Here is a 13,862-nt window from a genome sequence, read left to right on the forward strand (position 1 = left end):
CGGGGAATGCAGGAAGGAAGGGCTAGGAGGCCAGAGACACAGCCAGCCTAACCAGGGGCGTGGCTGGGCCCCAGGAGTGGGTGAGTGCTGGGAGGGGGCAGGCTGAGCATGCCCAGTCAGAAGCAGGCTGTCCCTCCCAGGACAAACTGGCAGAAAGGAAAACGCTGTTGCTGCAGGCTGTGCAGAGGTGAGTGGTGGCGGGGTCTCCACCCCCTGCCCCTTGGCCCCACTGCCTGGACCTGGGCAGACCCTGCCCCACCCTGGGGAGCAAGACCTTGGGGTGAAGAGGGCAGGGTGGCTCAGGGTGCAGGAAGTGCTGACAGGGAGGATGAACAAAGGTGGTGGGGAGATGGAACTTCCCGCTTCTGAGGTTCCAGCTAGGTGGGGGTGAGCAGCCCTCCCCTCCGAGATGAGGCTGCCTGCCCCTCCCCCAGCCAATACGAAGAGAAGGACAAGGCCTTCAAGGAGCAGCTCTCCCACCTGGCCACTCTGTTGCCCACCCTGCAGGTAAGGGGAGCTGGGGGTTCAGGGCTGGGCACCCCAGCCCAGAGGCCTCCCTGCCCTGGCCAGGTACTGAGTAGGGTCCCCCCCACAGGTTCACCTGGTCATCTGCTCTTCCTTCCTCAGCCTGGCCAATAAGGCTGAGTTTCTGGACCTGGGCTATGTGAGTCCCCCTAGCTCCTGAGGGGTCTCCCCGCTCCCGACCTGCAGCCCACCCTGCACAGCCGACTGCCACCTCAGGGCTTGGCAGCCTGCCACTTCAGCTGGACCAGGGCTCTCTGGGCTTACCTTCCCCTCCTCCACACCATCATCTGCAAACCATTTAGGGGCCAGCTGAGTCCCTTTTAAAAGGACAGCGAAGCCTGGAAGGGAGCATGAGCCTCCACTCCCCCAAAGTGTAGAGTGTCTGCCGGGAGTCCAGCCACCCCCGACTTTCCTGTGGATTTGGGGGCTGGGGTGGTGTAGGGGTTCTGGGACGGTCCCAGGGAAGGGCTGGAGCCCCCAGTGCACAGCAGGTGAAGTGCCAAAGACAGCCCTGCCTTGGGGGGGGCATGGGGCCTCACTGGCGTCCCCACCCCCACCCCTACACGGGCCTGAGCACCCTCCTCTTGCTGCAGGAGCTGATGGAGAGGCTGCAGGGCATCGTCACACGTCCCCAGCACCTCGGGCCAGCGCAGAACAGCAAGGTGCACGGCGGAGGGGGCTGGGCTGGGGCCGTGGGACCAGCGGGTAAAAAGGCCGCCTCACCACCCACGCCTGCCGCCCAGATCACCAGCGACCACCGCGCCGAGTTTGCACGCTGCCTGGAGCCGCTGCTGCTGCCGGGGCCCCACCGGGCGACAGGTGCCGGGGGCGGCACCAACACGTGAGCAGCTGGGGTGCCCTCCCTGCCGCGGGACGGGCTGTGGGGGGCGGCACAAGGTACCCGTCGCAGTGGGGACTGGCTGCTTGTCGCCCCCCCCAGAGGCTGGAAGTCCCTGGCCGATCTGGTGCAGAGCCTGGTTAGGGGAGGATGGGGAGGAGCTGGGGACTGTCCCCAGAACGGGGCGCATAGGGACTGAAGGGAAGGGGCAGCTTGGGGTAAGGCCTGATTTCCGGGCCTTAGTCTGGAGAGCCAGAGACACAGGAGGAGTTAGGAGAATGCCTGAGCTGGATGTATGTGCCTGGGACCCCAGGGCCCCAGTCAAGGGAGACTGGGCATCAGGCCAAATGTCCAAAGTCCCATGTGTGAGTGAACAAAGTTTACTCCGGACCAGCCCTGACATGTCCCGATGGACTCTTGTCTGTACGTTGACACTTCCCTGAGGAGTTTTTTTTTTTTTTTAAAGATTTTATTTATTTATTTGACAGAGAGAGACACATTGAGAGAGGAGCACAGGCAGGGGGAGTGGAGGGGGGAGAGGCAGGCTTCCCACTGAGCGGGGAGCCCAATGCGGGGCTCGATCCCAGGACCCTGGGACCATGACCTGAGCCGAAGGCAGACGCTTAACGACTGAGCCACCCAGGCGCCCCCCTGGGGAGTTTTTTAAAACACCATGCTGGGGCACCTGGGTGGCTCAGTGGATTAAGTGTCTGCCTTTGGCTCAGGTCATGATCCCAGTGTCCTGGGATCAAGCCCCGCATCCGGCTCCCTGCTCCATGGGAAGCCTGCATCCCCCTCTCCCTCTCCCTCCACTGCTCCCCCTGCTTGTGCTCTCTCTCTCTCTCAAATAAATAAATAAAAATATTTAAAAAATAAAACACCATGCTGATGTCCTTGGTCTTGGGTGGAGCTTGCAGAGGCTTTTTCAGAGCCCCTAGGTGGTTCTGGCGGGCAGCCCAGGGGAAGAGGCTGAGAGCCTGGAGTAGGAGAAGACCCTCCCAGCCGCACCCCCCAATCTGCATTCACACTGGCTCTCTCCTCAGACTAGCAGCAAGCTCAGGCCCCAAGGTGCTGATGGGGCCCAGCTGCCCTTCCCCAGTGGGAAAGATGGTGGGGTCGTCGGTCCAAAAGCCCACGCTGCACCGGTCCATCAGCACCAAGGTGCTGCTGGCGGAGGGGGAGGATACACCGTTCACAGAGCACTGCTGCCACTATGAGGACTCCTACCGGGTGAGTGGGGCCAGGGAGCTGCGGGCTGGGAAAGGCCCCACCCCTTCTCGCCAAAGTGCAGTGGCCAAATCTAGTCCTGGCCACCTGGCCCCCACAGTGAACACAGCCTCGCAGGAACCACAGGCACTCACTGGGTCTCCCTGCACAGCGCCTGCAGGCAGAGATGCAGACCCTGAAGGACCAGGTACAAGAGTTGCACCGGGACCTCACCAAGCACCACTCGCTCATCAAGGCAGAGATCATGGGAGACATCCTGCACAAGTCGCTGCAGGTGGACGCGCAGATTGCCTCGGAGTACGCTTCCCTGGAGGGGATGAGAGCAGTCTTCCAGGAGGTAGTGACCCCCCTTCCAGGCACCTAGCCCCACCTGTCACCTTATACATGGGTTACCCCAAGACAGGAAGGGGAGAGAAACAGGACCTTGGCCTGGTCCAACATGAGGCCCTCGTGTGGCAAGCTCTGGAACTGGGGTCTTTGCCGCCTGGAACCATGTGAACTAGCTGGGGGTGCCCTATGGCCCTGAGTAGCTAGAGGACAGAAATGCCACCAATGGAAATTCCAACTCATGGCCGTATACAATGTCCAACTCACTTTCTCTTTCAGATTTGGGAGGAATCCTACCAGCGGGTGGCTAATGAGCAGGAGATTTACGAAGGTCGCAGGCAACTGCTGCTGGGTGCACCCCTTTCCTGGAGCTAACCCACGTGCTGGCAGGGGCAGGAAGTCAGTTACCCACTAACCAGATACAAACTCCCATGCTCTTCCCCGTAGTCCTTGACTTTGCCCCACAATTGCTAATGCCCCAAAACGATGCATATGAGGTCAGGATTCAGTAAGCAGAATGCCTTCACAAGTCCTACGTTGCCCTTTAATTAAAGAGGCAATTGCTGAAGTAGTTGGGATGTTTAGATGGTACAAGGCTTGACAGTAAGAACCTGAAGCCAACAAGACCCAACGCTCTGGCCTTGGCTCCCACAGCCCAGCTCCATGACCTTCTTCAGCTGAAGCAGGAGAATGCCTACCTGACCACCATCACCAAGCAGATCACGCCCTACGTCCGCTCCATTGCCAAGGTGAAGGAGCGGCTGGAGCCCAGGTGAGACCAAGGCGTGTTCACAGGAGAGCCAAGACACTTAAGAATGTGTGTGGGAAAGGTGCCACACACTCAGAAGAGCTCTTTTCAGGAATTCAGTGGGTCAGGGCATGAGAGTTTACTCAGGGCATCTGGGCAGACCAGGTTCTGGACATCTCCAAAAACACAGAATGAGTGGGCTGCTTTGAGTTTCTGCTTCTAGGCACAAAATCGCCCACCTCTGGCCCTCAGGAATAGGTCAAAGCAAAAGATACTTCTTGTGGGTGTAATGACAGCCGTCAGTAGATCCGGGCAACAGGACATGGAAGAGAGCACAGAACTTCCTCACTACATGCTTAAGCCAAGTCTAGACAAGGCTAGGCTCTCAGCACTGTACTTGGGCATCAAAAGGTGTTACAGTAGCAAAGGGATGTTGGTGGCAGGTCCTCAGCGTGCCTGTCCCTTGAGTCACCTGGCCCCAGGGTGGGCTGGTTACCCTATAGGTCTGGTGCACAGTGGTCAGCCTGAGCTCTTCCTCTGCCACCCTCTTGGGGATTCCCATTTGCCTCACCCCTGCCTTTGATCTGTTTCCTGTATCCCACATTTCCTCTTTTGTGGTTTGGTGGAGTCCACCAACCCACCATAGTTCTTTGAACAAGGGTGCACAGGAGGTCTATATTTTGGACAGCACCAGTCTGAAATGTCTTTATTCTGCCTTCACACTTGACTGATAGTTTTCCTGGGTATTGAATTCTAGATTGAAATTCTAGATTGGAAATGATTCTCCTTTGACAGCATCGCTGTATTATTTTCTAGCTTCCAAGGCTGTCTTTGAGAAGTCCGAAGGCATTCTGATTCCTAATCCTAGTGACAAGACCTACTTATTCTCTTTAGAAGCTTGTGGAATTTTCTCTGGTCCCATGGTTCTGAAACTTCCCACTGGTGAGGGTCTACTTCATCCATTAGAAAGGACCCGGTCCTTTCAGTCTGGAAGTTCATGTCCTTCAGTTTTGACACACATCTTTTTGAACCAGTGAGTTGATTTCAATTTTTCTCTTTCTGGAATCCCTATTACTGAATATTGGCTTTTCTGGGCTGGCCCTCTGATTTGCCTTCTCGGTGTTTTCTTCTATCTCTTTGTGTCTCTGCTGTACTTTCTGTGAGATGTCCTTTTTCTTCCAACCCTTGTACTGAGTTCATTTTTTTGAAGAAAATTTCCAAGAGCTATTTTCAAAATTTCATTGTTTTCCATTTCCAAGAGCTCTTGTTTTGTACCCTAGACTTTTTTTCACAGCCTTCTGTTGCTTCACAGACATAGTTTCTTACCCCTCTGAGGCTGATAGGTGTTTGTTGGTTTTTTTCTTTCTCAAGTCTGTTTCCTCCAAGTTTGTTTGTTTAGGTTTCCATCTTCCACGTTAAAGGCTTTTGTCTGGTCATCTTTGATCATGTGCTCATATTAGGAGCCGGGGGCAGGGGCAGACTGGATGCTCAGGGCACGTGGGGGCGCTTCGTTGCAGGGGATCGGGGTAGGCAGGGCTTGTTTTCCCCAGCCTCCTTCCTGAAGGCCACCATGTGGAGCACTTGCAGGCACAGCTGCTTTCCAGCAGTTCTCACCTGTGTGTGGTACCCTCCCAGAGACTAACCCTTTGGCGGGGCGCGGGAGGGGCAGCTGCTCTGCGGTAAGGATCTTGACTGTCACCCCCCTCCCTACTTCTGTCCCGTCCTCCCTGTTGCAGAGGTGAGGAGGCTGCCAGTTGCTGGGCCCGCTAGGATTCTGTGGTGTGAACGGAGCTGGGCCTTGGCTTGTCCCACTGTCCACTCTGAGCTTGGGTTTCTCACGTCTGCTGAGGTAGTTAACCACTGACTACGTGCCCTCCAGCTTCAAACATTTTGGTGTTATCCCTTTCTGTTCTCAACCTGGAGAAGTTTCTTCCCCTATTGTTTTGGCCCCTTTACTAGAGTTTTATCGAGTTTGAGGAAGAAGGAAAATTAAAGTGTGTGCAATTGTACGTTCGTCCAGAACTTCCAAGCCACCCTTCAAGCGAGCCTTCTGACGTGCGTGCGGAGAGGTTAGACTCGGCACAGCTCCCGCACAGTTGTGACGGCATCCCGGCCTACCCAGGACTAGCTGCCGTGTCTCCTCGGCGCGCAAAGTCGTTTACTCCACCTACCGTGCGATTCCATTTATAAAACCTCAAAACCAGACACAACTATCCTCTGGCATTAGCAGTCGGGATGGTGATGACCCCCAGGGGGACTCTTGACGGAGGTGACATTCTGGGTGCCACCTACCCAACTTGTTCAGGCTGTGCACACGTACCAAGCCTCGTTCTTATAATTGGTGTGCATTTCATTCTGGGCGCTCTGCTTCAGTGAGAAACTAGCTTCAAGTAATGTGCTCCTGGAGGCCTGGCTCTGTGGGGAAATGGCGCCTGTGGCCAATTTTGGCAAAGGGAAAGGAGCTCAGGCTAGAGCCCATTTCCTGGAGGTCTGTGGGGAGGAGGGAGGCTGCCTCTGTCCCTTTCCAGGGCGCCATTCTCCAGGTGTCTGGTGTTGCTGCCTCTGCTTCCTGGTCTTCCACTGCCGGCAGCCCCACCCCCGAGCCCGCTCCTGTGGCCGGCTGTGGTCAGTGGCCTCTGGCCGCAGCCCTCGGTCTCTCAGCAGTGCTCATGGCGTCCTCACCACGCTCCTCTCTTGTTCTAAGGCAGCCCACACTGGCTTCCCTCCTGCCGCTCAGGGTCCCTTCTTGGACTGGCCACTCTGCCACCTCTGCTCAGTGCCCAAGTGTCAGCTCTCCCCAGGGCCCAGTCCTAGGGCCTCTCCCCATCCCACACCCTATGCTGAAGGGGCTTCATCCATCCCCCCAACTTTAAAATCCCACTGCGACACCGACAACCTCCAAGCCCTTCCCAGCACAGGCCCTCCTGAGCTCCAGACCCCTCTCCAACTGCCCCTTCCTGGGGGTCTCCACTTGGACACGTCTGTCACAGGTGCCTCAGATCCCCCCATGGCAGGACTCCATATCCTCCCCCACACCCCCCCTGCAGTGAGGGGCATCACATCACCCAGATGCCCAAGTGAGAAGGCCGGGACCTTCTGATTCCTTTCCTTTCCTCGACCCCTTTCCAACCAATCCCGGAGTCCTGCTAACATGACTGTCTCAGCCCACGGTTGTCCCCATGGCAGCCCCAGGGCAAGCCACCATCACCGACCCTCTCCGGCCCCTCTAGGGTGTTCCATAGCTAATGGTCTTCTTAAAGCCTAGACTTCCCATCACTCCAGGGCCTTACAGCCCTTTTGGGACCCTCCTTGTCCACCTCCAACCACACTAGCCCCTCACCACACCCCAGTCATAATGGCCTTTCAGTTACCCAGAGAAGTCAGACCAGTTCCCCCCTCCCAGCCTCTGCCTGGAATGTTCTTGCTTCAGACTGTCCCAGAGATCCTCTCCACACAGGTCTCTGCTCCTGCCATTCCCGGCTGCCTGGTCCTGCAGCGCCTTCTTCCCAACCTCAGCACGTCTTCCTGACCACAACACAACTGTCCTGAGAGCAGCCCTGGCCCTCGGTCAATATCTGAGGACCAAAACCCTAGGCAGGCCTCTGAGTGTCTCATTCAGTTTGGCTCTCTGTCTAGAGAGCTGAAGGACAGGCAGCGGCCGGCTCTGCTGCCTTCAAGCCTCCCGGGAACTCTCTCTCACATAGGCTTCAGGCGCCAGTGGACGAACAGTCGGAGCACCTACAAAACACGCGTGATGACAGCACCGACAGTGAGACTCAGGCCAGGTAAGGCGAGTCTTCCCAGCCCAAGTGGCAAGTGATTCGATCTCAGAGACAAACATGAGGCACAGGGACAGGCCCCGGGTTTCTTTCCCATTTGGCCCAGGCTTGACGCTGACCAGCTCTATGGGCTCGGCTGGGTCTGGTTGTAAAATACAGGGCCAGAGAATTCACGGAGGACAGAGGTGGCCGGCGTTCTAGAATTATAAACGGCTATGGCTGCTGCCTGCACTGCTCACACCGCCGAGGGTTGCAGACTGGCTCGAGTGCATTTACACCAAGTGACTCAGAGTCACTTAAATGAGAAAGTGACTGAGGATCATTTCTTGATGTGAGAGCATCACTATTCACTGGCGACACGGTGTTTGCCAAAATACTTGCCAGAGGAAAAAAGGAATGTGCAGGAACAGATACATCACTGTCACAGGCTGATCTTTTAGTATTTTGCTCTCAGTTAAGTGTGCTCGCCACGGGGCAGAGAACGGGGCTGCAGAAATCAGAGCAGGCAGAGCTTGGAGGACATGGCGCAGTCTGCTGCTGTGACAGGCCAGAAACTAGTCTCACCCTCCCTGCCACCACGTTCTGCTCAGATGCTCCAGGGGAGTGTCCGTTCAAACCTGTTTTCACCACAAGGCTCTGAGAAGGCCTGAACTGCAGATTTTGGGCAACTAAAAATCATTAGAAATGGGAGGAGAGGGGCGCCTGGGTGGCTCAGACGGTTAAGCATCTGCCTTCGGCTCAGGTCATGATCCCGGGGTCCTGGGATCGAGTCCCACATTGGGCTCCCTGCTCAGCGGGGAGTCTGCTTCTCCTTCTGCCTGCCGCTTCCCCTGCTTGTGTTCCCTCTCTAATAAATAAAATCTTAAAAAAGAAAAAAATGGGATGAGAATCCTTTAGGAGATGATACAGTTCTGGTTCACCCATGGGTGCTTCCAGAAAGGCTTCCCATTCCAAAAGCCTTGGCCCCAGTGGATGTTAGTGCTGGCATGGGGGTGGTGAGTAGACCTCATGTCAAGTGTTCCTTTAGGAATGACCCGGTGAGTGTCACAGAGAAGAGAGAGAAAACATCAGAACCTAGAGGGAACGGCCGGACTCTGAACAGCCTCACAGAAGAGCCTCCACTGAAGAATAAAGACCCTCATAAACCCAGACAGAAGAACGGGGGTGATATCCCCACACGGAGAGAGCGCCCGACTTAGCAAATGGGACTGGTCCTGAGGGGTGGGTATTTTACAGCCTGCACATCAAGACTGGGATATTTAAGAAAAGGTTGTTCCCATCATGAAACAAAGGGTAATCACTAAACAGCAGAAGACCCCAGAAACTCTGACAGGTCCTCATTTCCGATTCTTTGGCCTGAGCTGAGAGCTTCACTCTTCCCTGTGTTCGCACTGCACAAAGTCTTGGTCCCCATCACGCGGCTGCAGACGGCATCCCGGTCCATGTGGAAAAGCCCTTCGCTGCTCTGGCGTCTGCATGCGGGGCCCCGCACTCCATCAGCCCGCACCAGTCCGAACTTGAGACAGGGAGACTCCAGCACTGTGCAGCACTGGCCCTGCTGGTTCCACCCAGCAACCTGAGCACAGACTCAGCAGAGACGAAACCCCACTCCGGTCTCCTTTCACACAAGGACTGAGCTCACGGAGCAAAGCAGCAGCCGGTGGCATGTGTGGCAGGAGATGGTCACAACTTCTCCACAACTTTTTCTCGCTTTTCCAGTTGCCCTTTCTGTCAGGTGGAATGTCACAAATGCTTAAAAAGGAAAATTAACCCAGATGACCGAAAATTTAAAGTTTTGGAGGTAAAATGTCCACACAGCCACATTTTAAGCAGATACCCAGCTTATTCAGTGGTTCCAACAGCAAATGGCTTCCACATGCCAGGCAGACCAGCACATCAACACACGAAAACATCACATCAATATCCAACACCTCTGCACCTGTTTTGGAGCATGGACACTCATTCCGGAGCATCACAAACCCTTGGGAGCCTAACGGGCAGGAGGAACTTGTCATAACGAACTGGTTAGAGATTAGCATTCAGAACTGAATTGAGTGGGCAAAATACATCTGGTTTTATGCTGTAGGTCCCAGACATTTCTTAGTCAGAGGTGTCATGATTACGTCCCACACAATCACGCTATGGTTCATAGTGAAATCAAGTACAGTTTTATTTAAGAATTGGAAAGAATATTCAGTATCTGTGAAAGAAAATCCAATTTAAAATATTTAAATAAACATTTCTGCATGTAAAAAGACGAGTAGAATAATTACTCCATTAAATTACTCTCCTAGCTACGGGACGGCTTCCTCTAGAGCAAGCGCTTGGGACCACCCGTGACGGCTGGCCCTCCAAGCCCAGGGCAAGGCATCAAGTCTCACAGCAGGGCGCAGACAGCAAGCCTCTCCTACCAACCTCATCAAGTCACTACAGAAGCAAGATGTGGTGGGAGATCACAACTATCTAAGGCAGTAAGAAAGTGCAGAGAAGGGACAGTGGTTTACTGTACCTATGACAGAGTGACTGCTACCAGAATGAGCTTGAGCTACGGCCGACCCTCCTGAGCCTAAGCTATTAACACACGTATTGGTTTAGGAATATTCCCCTATCATGTCAATCACTCAGTGTTAAATAAATGGAAGGGATTAATAAAGTTTAGTCTTTAGGCTCAAGAAGCAGTTCCTACAAATGATGAAGGGACAGTGGGGTATGCTGTCTTTCGCTTTCAGCCAGGCTCCTGCTACTTACTACCTCTTTTCTGTAAACTGCTATTCTTAGCCATAGCCTGCAAATCCTCATAGAATGTTTCATTTTACGCTGCTTCAAAGTAGCTTTGTTCTGTGCATTGCCTTTTCTCCATTTAAGAATCTCCACTTTAAAACCTGCAATGGAAAAAGTAAGTCATCTCTTTTGACAGTTTCTTAATTTAAGGGAACTGGTGATGTGGCCTTTACCCAGAAAGCTTTTGGGAATACCCAGAAAGCCTGTACTTCATTAACCTGATTCTCTGTCGTGTACACTGTCACTGCTAAATTTATAAAGTTAAAAATAATCTGAAAATGTCAGTACTAGATGAAAGTCAATCACTTGCCAAATCTTCCCCTAAGTAGTTCATCTTTTCTCCCTAAGTAACTGCTGACTTCTGCCCTGGGTGTACAAGTCAGGCTCGGGGTGTCTCCCTACTCCCGCCCAAGGGATTTTGCTTTTTAAAGCCCAGGTGGTATAACGGTAGCATCTCATTGCAAAACACCAGGCCTACCTCCTGAGCTCAAGGGCCTGACAGGAAGGTGGGCTTTGTGAACTCCAGCAGGTGGATGAAGTTGAGATCACCAAATGCCAACACCTTCAGACTTTCTGTCCACAGGGCCAAGGGCCATCGTTAGCTGTTCTCCATCTATTAAAGACAACTTCACAGCCCCCCCACCCCCCCCCCACCATGGGAATGAAAGCTGGGTCCAATCCTGCTAGATGCAGCACAGAACTGTCACTCAAGGAGCTGGGGATGGCTACTGAAACCCCAGCCACGCCTTCCTCCAGTCTGCAATCCCGATGAGTGGAGTTTACTTTGCTAAGCGTGGTCTGGAGAACAAGTCAGGACTGATTCAACTCAAGTTCCCAGAGTAAGTGCATGTCAGTGTCCCACTGGGGAGTGTTCATGCCAGCGGGACCAGCTGCTGAGAGCTCCAGCAGCAGCCTTGGCCAGCCTGGCTGCAAGGCCCTCTCGAGGGCCGACGGTAGGGTCCACTCACACCAGAAGAGTGTCATCCCAGGAATCAACAAACCCGTAAACCTCTTTGGTATATATAATAACGAAAAAATTAATTAGGCCATGAAATCTAGAAGTCGGTACTATTTCTGAGTTGGTAACATGCTCTTCTGAACACACAATTCCAGAGTCTGGTACAGCTGACCAGGGTCCGCATCTGTGCAATCTCTCACGGTGCAGATTCCATTTATGCCATCTCTCTTATCTAAGCATTTGAAACGTTTGACGTTGTTCTTCTAAGTTTTCACAACACCCCTATGAGGTAGGTGGTATTGACCCCATTCTACAGATGGGGAGTCTAGGCACAGAAAGGTTAAGTGGCTCCTCGAAGCCTCCAGGCGTGGCGTGGCAGCTGGGCAGCCCTGCAGCCAGGGGCGGCCACCGCCTTCGCGAGAGGGCTTCGGGAGCGCCACCGCCAACTGCAGGAAGGATTTCACGCTGAGACCAAGGCCCTCTCTTATCCAGAATTAAACAAGGGTCTTAAAGCTGATGTATTTAAAGCCAACCACTCTCCCCAAACTTGAAAAACAAAAATACTGACTAAATCTCAGTTGGGATCATTTGCTCTATTTAAGACTCTCATGAGCTGACTTGCTTGAATTGTATAGTTATATATGCTTGAATCCCTTTGGAAAAGACAGTCTGAAATGGCATTAGAGTCGGTGGAATTTTGAGAACAGAACATAGAAATCAATAGTTAATAGATTTCAACTGAAACACAAAAATATGAGCTATGATGCAGTAAGACTAAAATCCCAAATAAATGGAGAGCAATACTTCCCAATGGTTAACAATTCCTTACACAGAGCGGGTGTTCAGTAAGCATTTCTTGGATAAAGTTAAAATGACACATCTTCGACATGCCTGTCACTGATAACAGCCCCCTCTCGGGAGAAGAGCAGGCCAGGACCCCAGGGAAAGCCACAGAGGCCCACAGTCTCCCTGGCTTGGGGTGCCCTTGTTAACACAAAGCCACTCAGCCAAATCGTCTGGAGGTGTCCATGCTGCCTGTCTGCCAAATAAAAGTTGGGGCTATAAACACCAAGTCCCCTTAGAATTTATACTGCTATTTATAAAAAATAGATATGTAAATACGATTAAATATATTAAGAGCCAAAGTGCCTTATAAAGAATTATCTTTAAAACTGTATAGATGCTCATGCACTTAAGCACAGAAATAAGGAGGTCGAAGCTGTGCTGTTTGTGTTTTCTGGTTAAAGATTTTGAATGTATTTCTAACACTAAGCACTGTTGTCCACATACCCCTTCCTGCCAAAGAAGCCTTACTCAGTAATGAGCGAGTCCACTGCTCCTGAGGGGTCTTGGTTACACTAAATGCCTCGTGGGGGATGGTGCGCGGCCGGGGCTCTCACCCAGGCCCTTCTGGGGGGGGCGGGGTCACTGTAGAATATTGCTGTTATTTGCTCCTTGTCCATCTTTGATCTGTGTCCTACCTTGATTCAGCCCAAGAACAGATTGCTCTAGGGTGAGGGGGCCTTTGGTCCTGAGGCCTTCTGACCATTTGGTCTTGAGTGATACTCCAGAAGAGTAATTGGTGACATACAAAATGGTTCAGAAAATCCATTCCGCAGAGTGGCTGACCGGAGGCAGGTGTGGCCCAGGCCACGCCCAGTGGGAGGCCCCTGGGCCCAGGGTGGCCCGCTCCTGCTGTGTTATAGCTCCACCTTGACCCCTTTTATAAAAGGCAGGCCTGTGGGCACCCGCTTCTTATACTCCAGGTACTCCTCTCCAAAAAAGTGAATTAACGAGATCTCCTCTTCTTCTGTTCGATCTCGGAAGAATCGCCACACTGTCAGAGCATAGCCAACGCCACAGACGGGATTACACAGCATCACCTGGCGGGGGACATGAAGTTGATCAGGGTCAGTGTCCCGACACCGAGAACTTCAGCAGCACCTGCTTCTCCTGAATATCCAGAGAACTTCCTGCCAACCGCCCCAGAGACTCTCAAAATACTATTAGCGTCTTTGAGAACTGAGGCCATTCACTGAAACCTTACCACTACTTTTACTTTAGAGCTAAACACTCATCACTCTAGTTTTTTTCCAGACACTTTTCTGTTGTTCCTCTTATGAGAGACAGATCTAAACATTAAAAGATCAACTTTTCATGGGACGCCTGGGTGGCTGAGTCAGTTAAGCATCTGCCTTTGGCTCAGGTCATGATCCCAGGGTCCTGGGATTGAGCCCCACATCGGGCTCCTTGCTCAGCAGGGAGCCTGCTTCTCCCTCTGCCTGCGCTCACTTGTGTTCTCTCTCTCTCTGACAAATAAATAAAATCTTTAAAAAATAAAAATAAAAAAAAGATCAACTTTTCGGATTTCAATCCTCAGGGCAGGTGACGGCAGCTCCTGATCCCACCCCAGGTGAGAGTTCCCATGGAGCTCCCAGCCTGCCCCTTCCTGTTCCAAGCGCGTACACACACACGCGTGTACACACACACACACACCCTCGCAGCTGCCTCGTCACCCCCTCCTGGCCACACACACACACACACACACACCCTCGCAGCTGCCTCGTCACCCCCTCCTGGCCACACACACACACACACACCCTCGCAGCTGCCTCGTCACCCCCTCCTGGCCACACACACACACCCTCGCAGCTGCCTCATCACCCCCTCCTGGCCCCC

General features: G+C 53.2%; 2 protein-coding genes across 13 annotated transcripts in view; one reads left to right on the top strand and one right to left on the bottom strand.

Moving 5' to 3' along the window:
- The window catches only part of RNF207 (ring finger protein 207), a 12,670-nt gene extending 1,794 nt beyond the window's left edge, over window positions 1-10,876 (top strand). Inside the window, exons 5-15 of one of the 12 annotated variants that reach the window (XR_014144653.1) lie at window positions 141-187; window positions 435-507; window positions 596-664; window positions 1,119-1,187; window positions 1,269-1,366; window positions 2,407-2,593; window positions 2,742-2,927; window positions 3,197-3,248; window positions 3,572-3,689; window positions 5,402-5,514; window positions 7,370-7,451. Coding sequence is in view for 5 of the 12 variants with exons in the window: in XM_081817368.1 (XP_081673494.1) it covers window positions 141-187; window positions 435-507; window positions 596-664; window positions 1,119-1,187; window positions 1,269-1,366; window positions 2,407-2,593; window positions 2,742-2,927; window positions 3,197-3,248; window positions 3,572-3,689; window positions 7,370-7,450; window positions 8,472-8,643 (1,152 nt within the window). In the remaining 7 variants the exon portion in view is untranslated. The other 11 variants (XR_014144655.1, XR_014144654.1, XR_014144652.1 and 8 more) reach the window with 11 other exon arrangements.
- The window catches only part of ICMT (isoprenylcysteine carboxyl methyltransferase), a 9,734-nt gene continuing 5,468 nt past the window's right edge, over window positions 9,597-13,862 (bottom strand). Inside the window, exon 5 of the mRNA XM_081817374.1 lies at window positions 9,597-13,066. Coding sequence (XP_081673500.1) covers window positions 12,884-13,066 — 183 coding nt within the window. The 3' untranslated portion in view covers window positions 9,597-12,883. The remainder of the gene's footprint in view (window positions 13,067-13,862) is intronic.

Source organism: Leptonychotes weddellii, chromosome 4, assembly GCF_054177405.1.
Source record: "Leptonychotes weddellii isolate Sample4059 chromosome 4, ASM5417740v2, whole genome shotgun sequence".
Taxonomy (NCBI): domain Eukaryota; kingdom Metazoa; phylum Chordata; class Mammalia; order Carnivora; family Phocidae; genus Leptonychotes; species Leptonychotes weddellii.